The sequence below is a fragment of the Cavia porcellus genome, unplaced genomic scaffold (assembly GCF_034190915.1).
Source record: "Cavia porcellus strain 051 isolate PalLab524CR breed Dunkin Hartley unplaced genomic scaffold, mCavPor4.1 scaffold_13, whole genome shotgun sequence".
Taxonomy (NCBI): domain Eukaryota; kingdom Metazoa; phylum Chordata; class Mammalia; order Rodentia; family Caviidae; genus Cavia; species Cavia porcellus.
This window is the reverse complement of record NW_026947496.1, coordinates 34,930,640-34,955,283: the sequence shown is the minus strand read 5'-3', so window position 1 is coordinate 34,955,283 and position 24,644 is coordinate 34,930,640. Positions and strand designations below refer to the sequence as shown.

Genomic DNA, 24,644 nt, shown 5'->3' with positions numbered 1-24,644 from the left:
AAAAAAAAGCTCCTATTGATCCTTGTATTTATTCCCCAGTGAAGAAGGGCTGCTTTGTGTGACAGGCCAACACAGAAGTGACAGCATGCTGCTGCCTGTAAGCCAGCCAGCTAGGACATGAGTTCTCCAGCCAGTCGAATCTTCAGATGTCTGCAGCTCTAGCCGCCATATGCCTGAAACTTTTTTTAATGACTTTAAAACAAAACTTAGTTCCCCAAAATTCATAACCTACAGAAAGAAAGAGATATAAACAAAAAACAAGATTGTTGTTTCAAGAGTTTGGATTTGCAACAAGTAGCATACATAACGGGTTCATCTTTAAAAAAAGTATTTCTGGCCTCATGGGCGTTAAATTACCTTACAGTTTAAATGCCTTATGTTTATGTACAATGACTAAACCAAATGTATTTTAAAAGTAAAAACAGTATAGCTAACATTATTACAAAACACTCAAAAAGTAACACGAACAAAGAGTTGTTTTATTTACACTATAGTACCCCAGAAATCTGGGCGCTGGTGGACTGTCAATGACACTCCAGAGTTGGAGGTGGATGCTCTGGGAACCCACACATCCACCACACAGGGTCACAGCACCTTCTTTTCCCAAAACTTGTGGAACTTTTCTGTAACCCTGTCATTCCCACCCTTGCCCCCGGATTCGCTACTGCGTGGCGATCCGAGCCAGCGGACCCTACTATGCAGTCGCTCCCTATGCGGCCAGTCTTTCGCGTTTCTGGAGAACCGAACACGGCGCAGACTCGGCACATCTCGCGTCCAAGGCCCGCACCAGAGTTACCACGCGCGGAGCCGACATCGGCGGGAGCTCAGAGCCGGAGTGGGCGAGAATGCGGTGTGCGATATGCACAAGCACTGCGTGGCTTTGAACGGGAGACCCTCAGGTCTCCATCAGCTGGCCTCAGCGCCACTCTCCCTCCACAGGAAGATCGCGTCGCAATGCTTGCCTCTGCCGCCACCGTACAGTGGGGCGCGGAGAGGAGGGGTACGCTTGCACCTTGCGCAAAGGTCCGGTTTTGGCCTCCGGAGACAGTGGTGTATGGGGGCGTGAGCTTGGTGTACGCAACGCTGGTCTCGGCCGCCGGGGGCAGTGGCAGGCGAGTAGTACGCATGCTCCATATGCGCCTTTCGCTCCGCCTTCACCACGCGACGGAGCGCGCATGGGCCTCTGGGAGTTGTGGTTTCTGTGACTTGGGTTCCCGGGCGCGCCCCCTGCTTGGGCCCTGTGCGGGACTCCAGCTCCCGCCGGTCGGCGGGCGCAGGTAAGAACACGAGCTGCGGGGCGGAGCGAGAGAAGAAAAAGGTGGGCGGAGTGGTGGGCCGACTGCACGCGGGAGGCGGGGCCTCGACCGCGGAGTCGCTGCCGACGGCGGTCTGAGGGAGTCGAAGGCGGGCTGGAGCCTAGCGGACCAGGCGGCGCTGGGCTCAGGGATCCGTGCGCCGGAGTGGTCGCGCGGGCATCGGCGCCGCCCGTCGGGCTCGGATCTAGCCGGCCGCATCGCTCTCGGCCGGGACGCGGGCGAGCCCGGCGCGCGGCGGGGGAGCGAGGTGGAGCCGGCGGGGCGGCCAATGCGAAACTGGCTGGTCCTGCTGTGCCCGTGCGTGCTTGGGGCGGCGCTGCACCTCTGGCTGCGGCTGCGCTCCCCGCCGCCCGCCAGTGCCTCTGGAGCCGGCCCGGCAGGTGAGGTCCGGGCTGGGGTGGGGCGGGAGGCGGGTCCCGATCTGCAGAGCGCTGCGGGTCCCGATCTGCAGAGCGCTGCGGGATCGCTGGAAGGGACCGGGCCGGCACGGCAGTCCCGCTACGGAACAAACGGCTCTTGTCATCCCAGGTCTGGCAAGCTCTAGGGCGCGTCTGTCCCCCGGGACCGTCCTGCAACTGCAGAGCTGTGCGGGCCTCTGCTCCAAGTTGTGGATCTTGAAGTCTCGGTTCCTGCAGTAACGTTGGAGCTTGTACAAGAAAGGTGCTGAGTTTGCCCGTATGAATAACTTTACTGAAAGCGTACCCTGTATTTTTGTTCTTTGGTTGTGATGTAAGCGTGGTAAACAAATCTGGACGTGAAATAGGGCACAGCTGTGAGTGGAGTTCCTGGGAGTTTGGATCACGTAGCCTGTTAATGAAGTAGCTGTGGAAATACCAGATTCTTTAACCCTGGTGCCCATTTGCTCTAAAACAAAATCCCTCGTGGGAATGGAATCTTTGTTCTTTCGCGTCCTAGCCTAATAGACTACTCTGTCCACCGTGGATTCCCAGTGGGCTTTGTTAATGGGTTCTGCCAGCCTGTTCGGGTCCCATTTTTTCTTGTCTTTTTTAATGGCTTGCCCGAGGATATTTGAAGAGACCTAAAAAGCTGTTGTTTTCTTAAAAATGAGGTTAATACTCGGGATTTTTTTTTCTTAACATCTCCCTGAAACAGCCGTTTTCTTAATCCAAAAATTTTAAAACTGGAGTCGGATATTTGCAGTTTTTTAGATAGCCTTTACTTGCAAAGTATTTATCATTCCTCAAAACTCTCTCTTATATGCACTTATTTCGGAGTTATTTTAGTAACATTTTATTAGACAAACTACTGGCTCTTTGTAAAGGTTGCTTGTGTAACCTAAATAGAATTAAACATTATTTAAGTGATTTCGTGAAAATATAGTATTACAGTCCATTTACCTTGTTAAATGGTTAAAACTTTCTCTATCTCTTTATCTTTGGTTCTCGGTATGCAATTCAGGCTAACCTTCGGCTCACTTTGTTTGGAGACCAGAACTTCACAGGATTCTGCTTTAGCCTCCGGAGTGCTGGGATTACAGGCATGTGCCAGTGCTCCAGGCTTAAAATTTTCTTTCTTATGCTTTTGTTAACAGTTCACCAAACAGTATATAACATCTGCTGACATCAATAACATCTACTGGGATTGTGTCTTATAGGTTGACTTCTTTGTATGAGTCCTGAAATCTACTAGCAGAACATTTTAGAATATTTATGACTTTAACAGTCTTTTGGGTTTCAGTAAAACAAAGAGCCTGCCTTCAAGCTTCAATGTTTGTTGACCTTCCAGGCAATTTCTTAGTTTAAAACAAGTTTTTCCTGTTCCACTAATATTCCAGTTAGACCAGGCTGGAGTAAAAAAAAAAAAAAAAAAAAAAAAAACAGGTAAGCAGTAGAAAAGGACTGGGTAATTGGGTAATATATGGGTGAGAAGATACATACTCCTTATCAAAGTTAACTTTGACTTTGAATGGGTACTGAGCATCTGGTCAGATAGTACTTGGAGTATTTCAGTCTAAATAAAATCTGACAGACTCCTCATTTTCTTTTTTGTCTTGTGGCACTTTCAAAACTAAAAATAGTAGAAGCATTTTGATTGTAAACTTTCCCATGGTTTCTTTTCCCATTGTGCTTTCATATTTAAACTAAAACATTTTGAGTCTAAGCAGAAAGAGGAAACCCAAGATTTTGCTAAGTATTCTTCCCAGATTAATAGTTTTTAAAATGTAGTTCTTCTTTCTGTCTCCAACATCATTACCTTTTAAGTCAAGGCAGTATTTTCTTTTTAAGAGACTCCTTCCCTGAATGTTAGAAAAAAGAAAAAATTGCCCTATGGCTGGCACTGAGTACAGCAGACATTTGAGAGCCTTTCTCTGGCAAGCTTCTGATGTAGGTGTGGAGTTACAGCCGCGATGCACTGTAATGCACCAGCCCTGGTGCAGTGTGTCATGTAGAAGGGAAGACAACATCAGGAAGTAATTATAAATGTCACAGGGATAGTCATGGCATGGTAAGTAAAAATAAAGCAGTAGAAGAGGATAAAGTGTGAAGGGCTGGTATTTTAAACAGATTGGTCAGGAAAGGCCACTTTGTAGAGGTGACAGTTGAGCAAGGAGTTGAGTGAGTCACTTGATTACCAGCATCGGCAGCGTTTCTAATCTGGTAGTTAGCTTTAGCCAGCTGAAACCAGTTTGGGAGAACAACTGGTGTGGAGGACCTTTCTCCTGTGGAATCCAGCCCTTCTGCAGGGACTGGAGAGGAAAATAGGATGACCATTGCCTTAGGGAACTTAGAGGCTATCTTAATCATAGCATAGTGGGTTTGGGAATGCCTTAGCAGGAGTTATTTATTTAAAATGTGATACTCCCCCCACCTCCAAAAAAAAAAAAAAAAGGCTTTTCTTTATAGATTATTTGGAAAGAAATCAAAGGAAAGGAAAGGGGGTTTGCACTGAAATACTTGGCGTGCTGGGTGTTGTATCTTGTCCCTGCTTTCAGGTCTGTTGATAGGAGACAGGTGTGGGACTTGTAGGTCAGAAACAAACTGAACTTGTTTTGCAATGCTGCCTGGGGCTGGTTCTTCTGAAATTACCCCAGTGTGCTAATTGTATCTCAGTGCTTTAGTTTGCTTGCTTATTAAACAGTGATTTTTATAAGGTTATTATGAAGATTCAATTAATAAAACACCCAGAATAATGCCTATTTCGCAGTAAACACTCCATGAATTTTACAGAGAAGTGGTAGGGTGGTGGCTGTGCTGTTGTGTTTTGGGAGGTATGTCTGAAGTGGGTAGGGTACACATTGTGTTGTACTGGTCACTGTCCTTTTCAAGACCTTTGATAGACCTGTATTCTTTTCTCAAATGTCAGTCAGAAGCATGCTTATGAGAGTGGAATTTTATCTGAGTTTTTAGGACTCATTAAGCTTATTTTAAACAATCACCTTAGCTTCAGTGTACTTTTGGGTGTCTTCTCTCAGTGCTAGCAGGTTGCTAGACTCCCAAGATACATTACATATTAAAAGAAATGTTCATTACCTTTGGAACTTGGTTGGGATTGTTAAATTATTCCTGACCTTAAGAGGATCTTGTTTGTTGTAGGCATGCAGTCTAGCACAGTGAACACAGGAGATGTTGGTAATTTGAATGAATCAAGAATAAAATTGTATGTTCTTCCAGACTATCTTTGAAAACATTGTTCATATGATACCTATTTAGGAAAACATCAGTATATTTTTAACATGTTATTGGTGTATAACACACATTTTTTTTCATGTTCATAACTGTTCAGCTTGATGTATTTTTGTGAACTGATTGTCTCCAAACTAGGCAGCACTCATCTTTAGAGAAAACACTCATCTTTAGAGAAAAAAAACACCACCTCATAAGTTTCCTTCCTGCTGTCTCCTATCCTGCCAAATGGGTAACCACTGTCCTAATCTCTAACTGCAGAGCTTTGATTGCTTTTGTACTTTAAGTGGACCCATCCGAATATATACCTACTTCTTAAGCCTGCTTATTTTACTATGATGAAGAATAATATTTAATGATATGACATAATTTTAATGTCTGCCTAGTATTCATAGATACCACATAGTCCCTTGTTTGTGCGTTTGTATGGCTTACACTTTCACTATTAGTAACTGATACTGTGATGAACAGAGATCTTTGAGTGTTAATGACTTCTTTCAAATAAGTTTTTAGATACGAAATTGCTGGAAAAATGTTCTATCATTGTCAAGTATGACTGTGTATTTCCAGTGTGCCCTACCATTACTGGTGATAGAGAGACCAGTTATTTCCTTAAAATCACTGTTGTTTCCTTCACGTACCTATTATTTGATTTTTATTTAAGAAGACATTTGTCCATTTCAATATAGAAGATAACTGTAGAAGATAACTAATGTCCTACTGCTGTAGTTCAAAACATGATTGCTAGTTGAGTCACAGATTTTTTCATAGACTGTTGATGATTTGCTGCCTTTGCTGAATTGTCTCAATGTACTTTTGTCTTGCTTTACTTTATAGCCCTCTGTCTCATTCCCAGACATCAAAATCAAAGGAGGTACCCTGTGGTTGTAGCATGTAACAGGATGTTGAGAGTGTGCAGCTGAATTGGGAGGGGGCCTAGGAGCCTGAGCCACATTCCTACACAGTTACTTATTAACCAGCCCCTTTGTTTTACACCTTGTAACATCTACTCAGGAGTCTGTTGGGCTGGTATGCAGTGAAAGTGTGGGTCGAGGAAACCTATTTTTCTGAAGTCTGATCAGTATATCTGAAAGTATTCTTGAAAGGCCAAAGGAGGACCTGTACTTTTCTGCAGGAAAAAGACGATATGCACAAAACCAAGCAGCTGAATGCAAGCAGCTTAGATGGGGATTAGAAGCAGCAGGATTGACAGTGGTAGAGAGGTGGAATAAGATCAAAAAGTAGTTTACATCCCTGATCCATGGGATTTTCTCATGCCACATGGTCACCTCTATTTTTTTTTTAGAAAAAAATCTTGTTTGGCAGTAATGTGGAGAAGTCAGAAGAAACCAGTTAGGCTACCCTTGTGCCGGTCCATGTGAAAATAATAGTCCAAACTGAAGCAGCAGCTAGAATTAATACTGAAGGAAGGATAGATGGAGACATTTTTCATGGAGATTTTGAGTCATCAAGAAAAGGTTGAATTATGGCTCCAGTAATCTCTTTGTAAAAGACTTACTTTAATTAGCCATCAAAAATGCCTGTTTAGCATTTAAAAGGATATTTCAATTCTGAAATTTTGCTTTTGTGCAGCAACCTTGTTTTCTGATGATGGTCAAATGAATGAAGTGTTTAGGTTAAATGAGATTTTTTGTCCTTTCATAGCTTTAATCTTTTGAGAAAATGTTTTGAAACAAATGATATAGAACATCTAAAGGCTTTTTCTCTCTTTTGGGGGAGGGGCAGGTACTAGGATTGAACTCATGACTTCCTGCATGCTTGGCAGGCTCTTGTGCCTCTGAGCTAAACCCCAGCCCATCTAAAAACTTGTGTGTCTGTTTCCCTGGTTAAGAAACTGAGGCACATGGGATTTGAATAACTTCTTACTGAAGAAATGTAGCATGCTGGCTAAGAGATCAGTGTCAGAACTTGCTGGTGACCACTTTGTGTACGTCCTATCTATCACTGGAATGTACTCACTGTGTTTCTGCCAGGGGAGTGGGGTGGACATAAGGTTGTCAGTTTTACATGAGCATTTCAATTACTCTCCAAATTAAGATGCACTTAGAGTTAGTTTCAGCAGTGGGTACATTTTTCATTGTATTATTAGGTATCTGAGAAAAAATGTTTCTGGACCATGAATTTTAAAAAAATCAATGTGCTGACCAGTCTTCAGTGATCTGTCACTGATTGCCCAATCAAATTAGTGTTATGGATAAAAAAATCAGTTTAAACTAAGCAAAACTACACAAAGCTTGGTGTAGCTACAGAATAGAATAGTAATAAATAATGGAATTAGATTGCTTGAGATTAAATTTTAGCCAACCCATGTACTAGCTATTTGACTTAGATCAAGTTACTGGATTCTCTGTGTCTTTTTTCCTCATGTGATCAATAAGTACTACTTGACGGTTTGTGAGCGATAATTAGATGGTACTCTCTCTATATATATTCCTAGCCACATTTCACACATTCCATGACCATAGCCTATTAACACACAAGTTTGATCCCTGAAAAAACGAGTTTGTTAAACATAAATTCTGTACTTACGGAATTCATTTTAGTGTAAGATTCATGGTACAACAGAATAACACGTACCTCTGTTCCACTTATGATTGAAATACCTATCCAGGTGTGTTGCACATGCTATAATCCTAGCACTTTGGAAGTCTGAGACGGGAAGATCTCAAATTTAAGCCTAACCCCAGCAATTTAGTAGCTTATGGAGACCCTGTCTCAAAAAAGGGATGGGGTTGCAGCTCAGTACAAAGGTCTGGGTTCCGTTTCCAGTACTACCCCTGTCCCCCAAAAGGAGATTTTTAAAATAAATGTATATGACCTGTGTATATTAATGTGAAAAGTAAGGTTTCCACATAATTCCTATAATTGCTGTAATATCCTTTAAATTGTCCTAGTAGAGGGTCTGTCTTTTTTGACTGTTACTTGGTCCTTACAAAAAGTATCAACATGATTTTGTTTTGTTTTGTTTTGCCCGAATTTAGTACCTAGACCATTTGGCATATAAAGTGTTGCATCGAGGGCTAGGGAAGAAGCTTCGTAGACACTTACCTAGTATGTGATGTGTGAGGCTCTGGGTTCAATCTCCAGTGCTCAAAAAACAAAATGCGCTTAATGTAGTAAAGACTCTTGGTTTTCAATAATTTATTTTTGGAAACATTTTGGATCAGTTCCCACCACTGAATAACGATGAAATGGATCCCTCATCAGAGCTATATATAAGCTCTCAAGCTTTGAAACCAGTGATGAAAAGCAAGGAGGGTGCATCTGTTTTTTCCCTTTTCTTTCTAGGAGCAAGTTTTAGAAATGCAGATAAATACAGATAGACCTTACGACAGGAAAAAAGCCATATATGTGAGTTACTTGATTTTTTTTTTAAACTAAAAATGTTGGCATATCTAGCACGTTACAAAATTTTGCTGACAGTAGAAATTAATTATTGGTGTCAGTAAGGGTTCTGATACTTTCCAATATGGAAATCCTTCAGCTTCATCTTCCCAAACTTGTTAGGTGACAGTGTAGGACTTCATCTTCAAAGGGTAATTTATTTTTCTTTTTTATTGTTGTCAAAGATGTGCTTTTTACTTTGTACCCAATTGAGGCTTTTAAACATATTCACTCATTTGGTATTTGCAACAACTTTATAGGAAGTATTATGCCCATTTTGTCATTAAGGATGCTGAGGCTCAAGGAGTTCAATAACCTGTACCTAATAAAGTGGTACCTCAGTTCACGAACTTAATTTTTTACATTATTTGTTCCATGAGTCTGGTTGCAACTGTATTACAACGAATTCTAGAATTGTGGAAAGAATTAAATTTGTGTACTAAGGTACCACTGTATGTGACAAAGCCAGAATTCTAACTACAGCTTGATTTATGCTGCCTGTTATCATTTATGCCCCATTGCATTTCAAAGCCAGTTATCACAAACGTCTTTTGAAAAATCTGCATATCTGGGCATGAACACATGTATGTGAAAGACAAGACTATACCAAGCCGCATACAGGTTACATGTCTATAATCTCAGGTACTCAGAACACTGAAGCAGAAGAATCTGAAGTTTGAGGCCAAACTGAACAATTTAGTGAGACTGACTGAAAAAAAAAAAAACGCTGGGGATGTTGCTCAGTGGAAGAGTACCCCTGGGTTCAGTACTCCCTGGGAGGGCAGGTCCACTATACCAAAACGTTAGTGTTTCTCTCTGGATGATGGGTTTATGAGTCATTTTTTTTTTAAAGCCATTGTCTTTTTATCTATGTTTTCTACAAATATAAACCTTTTTAGTACACTTTTTATGTGACATACTGAACTGGAGACACGATTTAGTAATTGAAACATGACTTTATTTCTAATTTATTATTTTTTATAGATCAGTCTGCCTTACGTCCTCAGTGGAAATCTGGTCACTATGATGTGGTAGTTGGTGTGTTATCAGCTCGCAATAACCATGAACTTCGAAATGTGATAAGAAACACCTGGCTGAAGCATTTGACTGAACATCCAACATTAAGTCAACGGTAGGTTTTTAAAATGATTTCCTTGATGAGTTTGAAAGATCAAAAAACCTTATTTAAAAGCGTCAGAGATCTTAATCAGATACATGACCTCTTTTTCTTGGGAGAAACGGCTGTTTCATTTTGCTTTCCTTGTATATAATTAGGCCCCAAAAGTAAATTTAGCCAAGATTTTAAGCCAAAAGCTACTTGGAGGAGAGTATTCATTGGTTAATATACTTTGTACTTATGTAGGTGCTCAGTGTAGTTTGTGTTTTGCTTTGATTTACTGTGCCCGCTGCATTCCAGCGTGCCGTTCACTGACTTCCCACAGCTAAGTGTAAGTGGCTTCCATGTCGTAGCATTTTCAGTTATGTGGCCCGAGGTGTGGGCAGCGTGCCTTCTTTTTCCTGACACCTCTTCCTGAGCTGAGCCTTTGCAGCATCCCTCATGCTAGTAGTATGTAGCTCAGTATGGTGAGGAGCCCAGGGCCTTAAGGTTGTGTGGTTAGGAGTTGGGGGGAAGAAGCATGCAAGCTGGACTCCCAGTTATGTGCAGACATGTGGGCGATGGCCGAGAAGCCCTCTCGGGATTGTGTTAGACCAGCACTTTTGTGTCTGAGTAGCTATACAAGTGAATTGTGGTTGTGAATTTTCTTTCATTTTCTTCATTCCTTTTCAAGACAGGTTTCTATAGGGCACAATCACAATGATACTGGACCCTTCTGCCCAATAAGTAAATGAAAGGCTTCAGAATCGTCACCACGACCACAGTCACTCCAGAACCTTTTCCACTTTTTTTTTTTTAAGCTTTATTACATTTTTCTTTTCTTTTCTTTTCTTCTTTTTTTTTTAAATCTTTTTATCGGTACTGGGGATTGAACTCACGACTGCCTGCTTTCAAGGCAGGTGCTTATGCTGCTGAGCTAAATCCCCAGCCCCGCCTTTTCCATTTTGCAAAGTTAGAATTCCTCTCTACCAGCTGCTTAAACTGGAAGACCTAGTGTTACCCTGAATCTTCTTGCTTTCACATGCTCCGTCCACCCCAGCAGCATATCTTCTGGGTGCTGTCTTGTAGTTTAGCTTTGGAATTGGGCTCTACTTAGCACCTTTACCACTGCCATGGTCACCTAAGCCGCTACTTTTCTTTCACTGCCACCGGACTATGGCAGAAGCCCTTTACATCAATCTTTCCACCCGCAGCCCCATACACTTAATTCTTCATATAGCAGCTAGAGTGATTTTTGTGTGTTTGTGTGTTGCTTTTTTTGAGATAGGGTCTCACTGTGTGCTTAAGGCTGGTCTCAGCTTCATACTCTCCATTGCTGGGATTACAGATACGTGCCACTCAGTCCGTTGATCCTTCTGCCTCAGCTTTCCAAAGTGCTGGGATTACAAATGTGTGCCACCATGTCCAGCTCAGAATGATCCTTTCAAAACTAATTTTATCAATACTCTATTGATACTCCTTCACTGACTACCTTTCTTGCTTAGACTGGAATCTCAAGTGTGTTGCCTTTGATCTTCTCTGTGTCAGTTTCCTGCATGTGAGCCTCCTACTGTGCTCTACTACACTAACTGCTGTCACAGCTCGCCTCCTTCAGTCTCTGCCCAGATTGCCCGAGCAGGCGGCCCGTGTTAAATAGCACCCCTCTCTATTCCGTTGTCTTCCCTCACTTTGCTTTATCATTACACATGCCACTAACTGGCATGTTCATTGTGTTTATTTATATCTTGTATAGATGATTTGTCTTTCCCCATTAGAACAATAGGTTTCATCCCTTTTTGACTGTTATATTCCCAGTACTCAGAAGCTAACTTGACCTGGGTCCACAGGGATTGTGCACCATTTAGAGACCGAATGTCCAAGCTGAAACCCACAACCCACTTAGTTATTGTGAAGTGCCAACACTGCAGTTAAACGGGAAACTGAGGTTTTAGTTTGGGAAGAAAAAAGAACCCAAAAAACTCATACATTAACATCTTTTGTCTTAAAAGAAAAATAAAATGCATGGGTGTCATAGGTTTGCCACCACTGGCCTAGCAAAAGCCCCTCAACAACTTTTCAGTGAGGACTCAGAACTAAAGGTAATGAGTAAAGTTCTTTAGAGATTTGTAAGCTTTGTGATTTGTTTTATGAAAATGATAGTCCATCTATGTAAGAGTAGTTATTAGCTGAAAGCAACTTCCTGGATCAGAGTAATTAGTATGGATTTAATACTTTTATTCCAATTGCTTCTCGGCCTTTTGGCTAAGATCAAGTGTAATAATTTTATTGCAAATGCTAGTTGTCTATTTAAATATTAAGTGTCTTACTTGTGTAAGGTGTTGAGTGTCTTTTTAAGCAGATAGTGTATTATGTGTGGTAGAACACACAGATGGAACTTAGTCTGAGTGTTTAGAGTGACTTGAAGTTTAATAAAAGGAAATAGATATAATAGTATTATAAAATATTACAGGTCCTATAAAACAAGTATAAAATATCCTGGGGCATATGGAAAGCTCCAAACAGTAGTATGTCACTAGAGCACAGGTGTCTTTTAGAGGGAGAAGAGTATGTGAGGGTATTAGAGAGAAAGAAAGGAGAGAGACAGAAAGGTTATATTTGAAGAGCGGAGGGCCAGGTATGGTGGCATACACTTGTAATCGCAGCACTTAGGAGGCTGAGGTAGAGGATCTTGAGTTCAAGGCCAGTTTGGGTTAAGTAATGAGACCCTGTCAAGAAAGAATAAGAAAAAGAGAACAGGTGTGACTAAGAGACGAGCATGTGGAAGGTTAAGAGGAAGGTGAGACCTTTTCAAGCAAGGACTGGAAAGAAGAGGAGGCATCTAGAATGACTGCTGGCTTTGTGCTTGGGACAGTGGTCCTCAATGCAGGCACAGAGGACTAGATGAGAAGAGGAAAGCAGCTCAACGACAGGCGAGTTGAGTTCGAGGGACCTGCAGGCAGTAGTGCACTGGAACAGCCTACTGGCTGGTTCTTTGGAACAAAGTATACTTACGTGTGCATGTATGTATTTATACATTTTGCTGATATAAAAGATGTGTAGCACAACTGGCAGCTAATAACATAGATAATACTCTGTTAAGTTAGTAAATTGCACGAAGCAAACTGATTCTCATAGAATGCTTTTGTTGTTTGCCAGACTCTTCTGTTACTCATTAATGGCTGCAGTTGACAAAGGGGTACAGTTTGACACAAGTATTTCTTTAGGGTTAAAGAGAGAGACTTTTTGGTCCGTGAAGCCAGTGACTTCTTTGCTGAATCATCATAATCTTTGAATATGAGAAAAATATTTCCTCCTTTTTTGTACTATTCTCAATATAGTAGCTCTAGATAGAGTACAGTAAATTTATTCTGCATTAACGTTTTCCAAACTTTTTTGAGTCTATACAATTAAGAAAACAATGTATTAAGCCCATACTTCCGTTGTTTTGACAGTTTCTATGGTCTAAATAGTCCCACCAAGGCCAGTTTCAAGAAATATGATGTGATGTTACTGAATGCAGAATTGGGAAAAGATATGCGTAATATGCCATCTATAATATTCATACATATGCAGGTATAAGACCCTGATAATCTGATAATAGTAAAATGTAGTAAAATCAGAAAATGATGAGTTCGACTGTTTCTTTTGCTCATAATACACAAATTTATAAGTTTATATAATTTTTAATAAAATTTGCAGCTCTCAAAATTCCTAAAAATATGACAATTTCCCCCTCAAGGCAGGACTAGTAGGCTTCAGAACACAGCTGCCTGTGGGTCACCTAGGTGAAGATATCCAGTGACTATAGGTCTTTTACTTAGCAGAGGGTCTAAACTAGAACTACTCACTCAAAAATCATTCCTAGGCTAGTTGAGTTGTTGTGAATAAATTATACTGTCCAAGATGAGGAAGAGAAGAGAAAGAGCAGAGGGAGAAGAGATTCAGACCCTGGGTCCCGTTCACTGTTTTTATGATGTGGAAGATCGGATTTGCAGGGTAACCAGTAAGGCAGTTAGAGTACTCTGTGATGCCAGAGGTTTCCAGAGAAACAACACTGTAAAACTTTATTGGGTGGGACCAGAAGCATATCTTGGATAGAAAGACTAATCTTGAGCAGAAGACCACTTGCCAAAATAGAAATAATGGAAAAGCTGGATGGGGTGTCACAAAGCTGTAATCTAGCACTCTGGGACACTGAGGCAGGAGAATCACAAATTTGAGCCCTGCCTGGGCAACTTAGGGAGGCCCTGTCTCAAAGTGGAAGGGGGTTGCAGCTCAGTGTGTGGCCCTAAGTTTAGTTGCCAGTACCATAAAAAAGTGAAAAACAGAAAAAGAAAATTGCAGATGTGGATAGTGTTTATGTGGTTTTTATTTTTGGATGTTTTGTTTGTTTTGTTTTTTGAGATAGGGGTCTATCTATGTAGTCCAGGCTAGTCTTGAACTCTCTCTGTAGCCCAGACTGTCCTTGAACTCACTATGTATTCCAGGCTGGCCTTGAATTCATGGTGATCCTCCTGCCTTCGCCTTCTGAGTGCTGGGATTACAGGGTTTGGATAGTTTTTGAGAAATTGATGTAGTTTGCTTTTAGATTTCATGAGCAGCACCTGGTAGCCAGATCAAACCTTCACATTTGCTAATATAGTCTTGTTACAGGAGAGAGCTCACCCACAAGTCATTTGGCAGTAGGCGATTTGATGTTCCTGCTTTTTGCTAGACTAGAAGAATAAAGGTAGAGATTAATTCTCGTGAATACCTATGTCTTAAAGTAAGAGCTTCAGAGTGAGCGTGAGGAAAGGTGCATGTGTGAGGTGAAGATAAGTAACCGATGTTAATGCCAACACATCTCTCAGTGTGCTTGTGAAGTTCATAATAGGTGCTCATGGCTGTGAAGTGCCTGTGGAAGACAGGGAGAGCCCTTACTCCTGCAGGCTGCTCAACATCACGAGTCCAGGTGAGTTGTCTTCTGCCAGACACTGCCATCTACAATGTCAATGCTGAGTATAAGTTGTGAAACTCAATAGTATGGAGTCTGTTTTTGTGATCAAAACTTTTGTTTCATCCCTCTTGATAGATTGAATAATCAATCCAGAAATCTGTAGAGATCTTCTACAGATACAGAATTCCAGGGTCCAGTAGAATATTCTTCAGGCTGATTCAAACACATCTAGAAATTCCTTAAGCTTAGCTAAATCATGAATTTCAAACTTTTGAGAAACTGCTGATTTCACCAGTGGATTTATTCAAATGTTATGAGTCAACATTAAAATCATTGCCTGGGATATATCTCAGTGGTACAGTGCTTGCCTGGCAAGCACAAAGTCCTGAGATCAATTCCTGGTACCAAAAAAAAAAAAAAAAATCATTGCCAGTGCTTCTGGGGCCAGGGATATAGCTCAGCAGCACAGCTCCTGCCTGGCAAGTGTGAGGTCGTATATTAGATTCCCGGTACCAAAAAAAAAAAAAAAAAACCCTATAATACTTTTTATGCCTTAAAAGTGATGAAGGTCCACATGATGATGCAGAAAGCAGATTCTAATTAGATCCTCTGTATATCACCAGGGATGTAATTGGGGAAATTGTAAGTTGTCTTTTTTAGCATTTCATGTTATGTGCAGCTGTGATTCCAAGAGATGTTCAGCTTTTCTAGATCCTATGTGATGACTATGACTTGTATTAGTTTAAATTTTGTCAAACCTTTATGGTTGTGTACACCTCTGGAGAACCAAAAATTATGCATCTTGTCAGTGGTGCATTAGTGATGATGTGGAGTTCTACAAATTACTATTGAAAACCAAAACCAGCTGGGTATACTGGCACATGTCTGTAATCCTAGCACTTAGGAGGCTGAGGCAGGAGGATCACTGTGAGCTCAAGGCCAGCCTAAAATACACAATGAGACATTGTCTCATAAACAGATCAGTGAGTGAAAAATCAAACTAAACAGCAGCTAGAAAAAAACCCTTTCCTTTGAATTTTCCAAACTTAGTTATTTAGCTAAGCGGTAGAGCCCTTAGCAGAACCCAGAACCTGGATTCTGTTCCCAGCACTGCAAAAGATAAAAGAAAAAAAAATCCAGAATTTACTATTTTAAGTGCCATTACTCATTTATAGTAAAGGAGTAGACCTCTTCATTGACAGAAAATGTTCCGGAGGGAGAAGGAGGGAAGAGGAAGGAAATTAAAAAAACAGAACAAAACAAGCTGTGGTATGTACATGTAACCACGCCCCATCATGATTGTAAACTGCGTGAACTGCAAACGTGTACTAAATATTTAACAAGAAAATGTTCATGCATGTACTGCTGTATGTTACATTTTAAAAAACACATTAATTTTATATTTTTTATTTACCTGAAAGCATTTAGGATTATTTCAGTGCCTGAACGTCACAGTGAGCATTAATCATGATTCTATGATTTGTAGAAGGTTTGATTAATAGCATTATCAAACCAAGCCTGGCACACTTGAATGCCTGTAGTCCCAGCTACTTGGGAGGCTGAAGTGGGAGGATCTCATTGACCCAGGAGTAGATCAGCTTGGGTAACATAGTGAGACCTTCATCTCAGAAATTAAGTAGCAGTTTGTTTTTCAGGTAGCTTGAGTTCAAGGTCATTTTTTAAGGTAGAAAATATCTGGTCAGGGATGGTAGTATAGGCAGGTTTTGGAGAGAGATTCTCTCTGTCAAAAAAATCCTTAGCTGGGTCTGGTGGTGCACAGCTGTAATCCCAGCATTTAGGAGGCTAAAGCAGGAAGATCAGAGCGTTGGAAACCAGCCTAGAATACACAGCAAGACCCTGTCTCAAAAAAAAAATTTCTAAGAATATTATAGTGTGTTTGAGCAGATGCCTTTAATAGACATGCTTCTACTTTGGATGTCTTATTTCCTGATTATATTAAAGAGAAACATTTTGTTATCACACACTATTTTTGGAGTCTTACCTCTGGCAGTACCTGCCCTGTCCATGACAAATACCTGTCATCTTTCCTTCCTGTGATGTCTCTAATGGAACAGAAGCCATCACTTCCCCTTTAATTACATTTTATTGAGCATTTACTAAGTGTATAATAGTTTCTAGAAACTCTTTTTTTTTTTTTTTTTTTTGGTACTGGGGATTGAGCTCAAAACCTCGTGCTTGCCAGGCAGGTATTGTGCCTATATCATTGGTCCTAGGAACTCTTAAAGTAAGGATCCAAACAACCTGGGGGTGTTTGGAAAGTAAGTACAAATTTTACTTTACTATTTATTTTTTTGATGCTGAAGATTAAACATGTATGCTAACCTAAGACTGTAACACTGAACTGTGTTTCCAGCCCTAAATATAATTTTAATACTGAATATGACTATGGTATTTATATTTATTTAGTAAGTATGTGGGTATATGTGCAGATTTGTTTTTAACTTACAAGATGGTACAATTAGCAAAGTTTGAAAACTATAACTCTAAAAGACACAAAGAACTTTGATATAATCTTCTTTTAAAAAATATCTTATTTTTCAAAATAACACTGGTAGTCTGCCATATTAACTACCCATATAATCTATCTTGATTCACTTACGGAATTAGAAATTCTTTGAAAAGGATTGTTTGGACACTAATTAGACAACTGTGGGAAAATGGAAAACCATTGATCTGGGAGCCATTAAACCTGGGTGTGACATGATGCTGACTGCCACTTTCTGTGTCCTTGGGCAGACTGCTTACTGTCTTTGGGCTGTTTCTCAGTCTGTAGACTGTACAAAAGTGCTGCCCCCAAAGGGGGAAATTGTGAAAAAGTAAGCTTGGTGGGATGTGACCAAGTAGGCAGTCAGAAATGTCTGCTGTTTATCATGCTTATCTTTTATCACCATTGTACACCAAGAATTTTTCAGTGTTACTTGAAATTATTCTAGTGACTTCTGTATTGTAACAGTTGCCTGACGTGTCACAGATACCTTAAATTGCCTGAAAAATAGAACTCTGAATTTGCAGAGCAAAACCAAATTTACTGATTTTTTTTCCCCCCCACTGATCCTGGGGGTTGAACTCCTTAAGGCCTTCATAATGAACTACATCCTCAGCCTTTTTTAGAAAATGTATTACAATTTTTATTTTGAGACAGGACCTTGCTAAGTTGCCTAGGCCAGGCTCAAACTTGCCTCAACCTTGTCAGTTGCTGGGATTACAGGTGTGCACCACTGTGCCCGAATCAAACGTATTGATTACTTATGCCTGAAATTAGTACTGTGTTTATTACCCTTTTTATCCAATCCTTCCAACTAGATATCTTCCAGTTGACAGCACAGTTTTGATAAATTGAATACTAGATTTAGCTGAAAAGTTCATTCTTAAATTTCAAAGTAGGTTTGTTTTTCTAGGAGCAGTCATGATGCTCAAGAGTTTTAAAAAAATTTCTGCCACTTGTGAGAGGATCATGTAACATATGTAGTTACTTAGATTTTACTGTTGGACTGCTTCACACTTCATATTAGTAAAATAAGAGATTATGTATTTGATTATGTAAAACTCTATTCTCCTTCCTTAGTTTTGAATCAGGAAATTGAGGCATTCAGTCTTTCTGAAGATGCTACATCAGAACTCTCTGAGGACCGAATTGTTAGTGTGAGCTTCCGAGTTCTCTACCCAATTGTTATCACCAGTCTGGGAGTATTCTACGATGCCAGTGATGTGGGTTTCCAGAGGAACATCACAGTGAAGCTTTATCAGGCAGAACAGGAGGTATGCACTGCTTTGTGTGAGACTTCCTGTGTTTTCCTTCTCCCAAAATACAACTTTTTCTTAATGGCATGTACTGGATTGGAAGATTGTATAATTCTCTTTGGTTGAAGAGACTTTCTATTACTGTTTTGAAAAGAGATTAATTGTAAATAAATCCATTATATCGGAAAAAGAGAAAGTTGGCCTAGATTAGAAATTCTCATCTAAAATATCCCAAAGCTCAGAAATTGGTGATAGGTATAGAAATTTGGGGCCTTATAGCAGGGTGTGCTAGTGAACACTTGTAATCCCAGTACTTGAGAGGCTGAGGCAAGAGGATTGCAGTTGAGTTTGAGGCCAGCCTTGGCTATATAGCAAGACTGTGTTAAAAAAATTAATTAATTAATTAATTGGGGGCCTTTTAGGATTTTGTCTCTTCCAACTCTAAAAATCTACAATAAAAGGCCAATACTTCATATCTTTTTGTAACAAAGATGTAGGAGGGAGAAAAGTTTACTTTTGGGGTTACTCTTTATTTTTTTGATTTGGAGAGATCTGATTAGTTTACATGTGATACCTGAAGGAATATTGGATGGAATTATGTCTGAAAAGGTCTGTATCTGTGTCTTGAAAATACCGGAAATGCAAAAGTATACAGTGAACACTTAGCCACCAACTAGATTCTATAGTAGTCAATGTCTTGCTGTATTTGCTTTATCACATATATATATTTATTAATCTACTTTTTAAAAATGTATTTCAGAAGAAGTTGCAGGCATCGGTACACTTCATGCTTGAATGCTTTAGCATGCATTTCATTAACCAGACTTTACTTTTTTATTGTTCTTAAATGTTACATAAAATAGAATGTGAATATAGTTTGTTAAATTCCATAACCTGTTTAACCCACACTACTGTTAGTGTGTGAAGCATATGGTCCTAGAAAGTTCCCTTATGTTCCTTCCCAGTCGGTTCATTTCCTGTTTCCCAAAGGAGGCAACCACTGTTCTGAGTTTTTATTTTCTCATAGACTGATTTTGTCTATTTTCAGACTTCATTTATAAATGGAGGAATAGAGAAGTACTCCATTGTATAAGTCATCTTTTTCTCCACGTTTTAAAACCTATTCATCATGTTGTATGATCACTAAATTTTCCCTTTTTATTCTTTTGGTTGATAAGTAGTATTCAGCAGTGTAGGCTGCCTTCCCATTGTAGTGTTGGTGGGAACCCAGACTGTTTCCAGTATTTTTATCCTTTATTCTATTATGATGAATTGCATTTATTAACTTTGGGATGTTAAGCACCCCCCTATTCCTGGGATAACTCCTCTTGAGTATGATGTATTACTATTTTTATTGATTGCTAGAAATTGCATTTCTTATAGGCATCAAAATGTTGGGGGGTTCTTTTTATAAGCCTTTAAGAATCTACTTTTTATAGGAAGTGTTTGTTTCATTTACATTTAGTACAGTTATCAAATAGCTTTCAACTTTGCACTTTGCTACTTGTTTTCTGTTTGTTTCACCTTTTTCTTCTGTTCCTCTTCTGTCTTCTTTGAAGTTAACTGAATATTTTTTAGAATTACACTTGGCTTTTTAGCTGTAGTTCTTTGCATTATTGCTTTTTTTATTGATGGTTGATATCTACCTGCTCTAACTCTTATGTAATTTTTGCTTTAAGTGGAGTGTATGTTAAAGGGTTATAGAGAAAGTCTTTGTATTTGCCCACATATTTACCATTTTTGTTTATTTGTCCCAAAATACCTAAATTTCTATCTCATAACATCTGTCTTCAATTCTGATAGTGTATCTGCTATGGCTGAATTTGCTTAGTTTTCATTCTTCTGAAAATATTTTTACTTTTTCCTCTTTCTTAGCATGGGCTTTCTGAATATGGAATTCTGGGTAGTGGTGGTCGTTTTCTTTGCTTTCTTTTTCCTTTATTTTTATTTTTCCAGTACTTTAAAGATTCTTCTCTGTTTTTGGCCTCCATTGTTTCTGGTAAGAAGTCACCATCCTTTGTATTATTGTTCTCATTGGTGGCGTGCATGATATGGATCGTATGTTTGGAGGCTGCCTTTATGTTTAGTTTTAAACAATTTGACTGTATCTTGGAGTGGTTTTTCTTTGTTTTACATAGGACTTACCAAATTTTTTCAATCTGTAAATGTACTCTTATACCAAATTTGGAGAATTTTCATTTTTTATTTCTTCAAAACTTTTCCCATTGCCACTCATTCCATTCACTGCTCCTTGGATTCCAGGTACCTCTATGCTGGATCTCAGTAGTGTCCTACAGATCACAGATCTGTAGTTTTTTTTTTTTTTTTTTAATTGTTTTTTTGTTTTTTTACAGTTGCTGTTTCTCTAAAATCTCCTTCATATATTCATTAATTTTGAGCATGTTTTTGTCTAATGGAGCTATGACCATACTATAACTGCTTTAAAAACCCTGTAGGCTTATTCCAAATTGTCTTGGGGTGTGTCTTCACTGATCGTCATCTTTTTCTCTAGCATATCCTAAGCTTTTTCTGTTGTGTATCTGGTACTGTGGATTGAAGCCTGGCTATTGTGAATGATTTGTTGTAGAAGCTCTGGATTCCTTTTTATTCTTCGAACAGTATTGATTTTTATTTTCTTGTTTTGTTTTAGCAGTCAGTTAAATTGGCCAGACACAGATTCCAAACTGTTTTTCGTGCAGTAAACAGGAGCTGAAATCTCTCTTCAGTTTTGACCTTACATGGGCTGCTTGGATTTGGCCTTAAATATGTGTCTCATGAGTCAGCCACAAATTTGGGCAGGGTTGATGTGTGCAGTTTTGTAGCTGTCCCTCCATGTGAAGTTCATGATAGGGTAGAGGATTCTTCTTTACTTTAGCTGATATTTGTTCTTCCTATGTCCTTTAATTTTCTAGGCAGAAAAATTACAGGTTTTCATTTAGCTTTTTATTTGTCCTAGAGTTCTACCTTTGGTCTAGACCAATAAAGATGGTGGGGACCATACCCAGTTTCCTCCTTCTTCCGTATGTTCATTCTCCACCAGGTTCTTCCTATTTGATCCAGTTCCAGTGCTTTCAGATCATTGCTTTTTATGTTTTGTCCTGAGTTCATAATTGTTATCTATAGAATTGGTCTTGATATCCTGGAAGTTCCTAGTAAATGTAAAGATCAAGTTTAATTTTTTTTTTTTTTTGCTTCCTCTAAAGAAGCTTAGTTTCTAATGTATTGATAGACATACATATAGAAGAGGAATGAATGAATCTAGCCCCTGTGACTCTAGTGAGTAGAGCTTTATCAAGTTTCTCAACTGTAGTAGTCTGTGTTATTAAGACTCATTGAACGCCTGTAATGTCAGCATCCAGAAGGCTGAGATAGACTCACTGCAAGTCTGAGACCAGCCTGGGCTGCTGCATATAGTGAGTTTAAGGCCAACCTGAACTACGTATTGAAACCTTGTCTCTCAAAAAAAAAAAAAAAAAAAAAAAAAAAAAAAAAAAGAAAGAAATTTCATTGAAGGGAGAAGGATATAACTCTGGTAAAACACTTCCATCCCCAGAATTTCCCCCCTCCACACACAAATGTATTCATGCTGAAACTCAGGTAGGTAGCTGAATTAGCAGTACCATGAATTCAGTGTTATCCTTATCTTGAAATTACGATTAATAATGAATTTTTAATACACTGAATTGACTCAGTATAGTCTTTTTAAAATTATTTATAATACTCAAGTTGCCAATAAAGTTTAGCTCAAACACAATATTTTGATCATGTTGATAACTTTTAGTTGCCATATTTACAGCCAGAGAGGAGTTGGTAAACTTTGTCTTCAAAAAGAAGACAAAGGTCAAAAGGTTGAAGGTAGATCCTGAAGGGCTCATAGGTAGATATATAAGGTGTAATGGGGGAAAAAAGTGAATGTTTAAATTTCAAAAAATTTATTACCCTAAAGACACATCACCGTTAATCCCCTTCTAGATGAACACATTTATTGCATCATTCTTGCCGCTTTGTGAAGCAATTTTGGAAGTTTTCTTTTGTGCATAACTTTAGTTGCACTGCCCTAACTGCCTCAATGTTGTAAACATTTAACTCAAAACATTTAACTCTCACGGTCATGTTGACTTCGGGAAGAACCAGAAATCAAGTAGTGCCAGATCTGGTGAATGTGGCTGATGAGGACGTACTGTAACCTTTTTGTGAGCCCGCTTTTCCTTGGCATTTACCACATGTGAGGACATGTAAGCGAACATCCAGAACTGCTCTAGAAAGCAAGAGCAATGGGAGAAGTGAGCTCAGTGTGAGGGGGAGTCTTTTGGGTGGGATGAATGACAGTGTCTTTTACGATAATACATTTTGAAAAATTTTTTTAAAACTTTTTGCCGTGTATTTTGGTTATACATCATAGTCCAAACTATGTCCTAACTCAATTGGTAAGAACTGGTGTTCATGAAAGGAATAGACACAGTACTACACTGACCTGTCCTTAATTGTAAAGGTCTGCATGGTCTTGATAGCTTTCACAGAAATTTCACTTGTGGTAACTTAGTATATAAAGGATAGTCATGAGAATAAGAAAATGTTCTTAGCTGAAAAGACACAGGAGTGCACAAAGAAAACAATAGACATCTTGAGAATCAGTCCTCTTTTATATTCTCTTTTTTATTTTTTTAAAAATATATGTTTTCTTCTGAAGGGCTGTTTTGTTTTGGTGTTTAACCCAGGGTCTTTGCATAGAATTATATCCCTATTCCCTCCTCCTGTTTTTTTTTTTTTTCCCAGGCATAGTCTCCCTAAGTTGCCCAGGTAGGGTTCAGATTTGCAGTCCTTCTGCATTAGCCTTCCAGAATGCTGGGATTACAGGCGTATGCAGTGCAATTGCACCAGTCTGATAGCTCTTTTTGAGGGGAGTTCCTGAGTCTTTTTTGCTCCCATCCCCTGTAAATATGTCATCTTTCCACTTTAATCTCAACCTTTTGAGGGAGTTTTGTTTTGTTTGTCTTTTTGAGACAGGGTCTGTTCAGGTTGGTCTTGAGCTCACTTTGTAGCCCAGGCTGGTCTTGAACTCACAGTGATCCTCTTGCTTCAGCTTCCCAAGTGCTAGGATTACAGATGTGTGCCACTTGCCTGGCTTGAGGGAGTTTTGACACTTTAATTAGCTGAATTTAATAATACCTCTCACTTCCTTTAATGTTTTTCATGTCAGGATGGGGGGTTTTGGACTGAGGATTAGCTCAGCCACGTAAGTGTGTGCCTGCCAAGTGTAAGGTCGTGAGTTTGATCCCTGGTACTGCAAAAAAAAAAGTGCGGTTTTGTTTTAAGGTTGTATTAAAAAAAAAATTAAGGTTATGTTTAGTAATTGAGATTTTTAAGACAACTTTGGTTGTCTTAAATATCTTTATTTAATAATCATGACTGTACTAGAAGCCCCCAAAATGGCAAAACTACAGTAGAACAACATGAATCACCATAGTTGGGACCCTAATGAATTTCGTTGACCAAGCTGGATGGTGTTTGAGGACTTATTGCATATGCAGTGTGTACATGAAATATTCTTTCTTGTCTCTGTTTTTCTATTTCTTGCCCTTCCCCAATGTGTAGGAGGCCCTCTTCATTGCTCGCTTTAGTCCTCCGAGCTGTGGTGTTCAAGTGAACAAGCTGTGGTACAAGCCTGTGGAGCAGTTCATCTTACCAGAGGTGCGTGGTTCAGCCCATCAAAGGAGAGGGTGCTGGCCAGGGTGGGAGAGCAGGGAAGCAGCCATGAATGTACTAAAATGTAGCACTTGCAGTTGTAACTCCAGAGAACTTTACTACCCCTCAGAGGTTTTGACCTTGTGTTTTGAAACTATTCTGTTGGCATCACTGTGGAGTAGAGAACTATGTCTATGTGATAGTTTCAGTGAGAAAGGATAATATATATTAGATGCTGATTGACAGACCAAGCACAAACTATTTGGTAAATTGCATTTCTAAATTGATTTCCTTATCTAAAGAATGAAAAAAAGAATCAATCTAGACAGGAGAGATCGCTCATTTTTAAGTTAAATAGAACTTCTCCAAAGGGCGATCAGCTTGGTTGAGGCCTGAAAACATGTCTACCACCTTCTGGGCCTCTCAGTGCTGTCTTGCATAGGTGCATGGTGGAGATCACCTCACTTGGTTAGTGCCCACATTGATCCTGCAGTGACACTGCAGTGTGGTTCCAGAGCATGTCGTGAGCTGGCTTGAACAGATTATTCATCCATCTGCGTCTGGTCTGAATATATTCCTAAACTCGGTGCTTTGGAACCTAGAGTGTCTTAGACGTCTCTGGGATTTACTTTAGAACAGCTATAGAGCTCATATTGCAATACCAAAGCTGAGTTGAAATTTGGAAATTAGACCACTAATCAGCCTTTCCAACTAACCACAGTCTCATGCAACAACAGAACTGCGTTTTATGTCTATGTTTTCAGAGTAATATTGTATAGATTTTAGAGCACAGATTATTA

General features: G+C 39.6%; 1 protein-coding gene and 1 pseudogene across 5 annotated transcripts in view; both read left to right on the top strand.

The window, feature by feature from the left end:
* The first annotated feature begins 1,344 nt into the window (after positions 1-1,344).
* The window catches only part of B3galnt2 (beta-1,3-N-acetylgalactosaminyltransferase 2), a 49,016-nt gene continuing 25,716 nt past the window's right edge, over positions 1,345-24,644 (top strand). For 2 of the 5 annotated variants that reach the window (XR_216357.4, XM_003473361.5), the window contains exons 1-5: positions 1,350-1,696; positions 9,350-9,497; positions 14,312-14,412; positions 17,984-18,177; positions 23,755-23,850. Coding sequence is in view for 3 of the 5 variants with exons in the window: in XM_003473361.5 (XP_003473409.1) it covers positions 1,585-1,696; positions 9,350-9,497; positions 14,312-14,412; positions 17,984-18,177; positions 23,755-23,850 (651 nt within the window). In the remaining 2 variants the exon portion in view is untranslated. Of the gene's footprint in view, positions 1,697-1,778; positions 1,977-8,269; positions 8,333-9,349; positions 9,498-14,311; positions 14,413-16,600; positions 16,677-17,983; positions 18,178-23,754; positions 23,851-24,644 lie in introns of those variants that run through there. The other 3 variants (XM_063260072.1, XM_063260073.1, XR_010051240.1) reach the window with 3 other exon arrangements.
* Positions 11,704-11,851, top strand: LOC111757897 (U2 spliceosomal RNA; annotated as a pseudogene).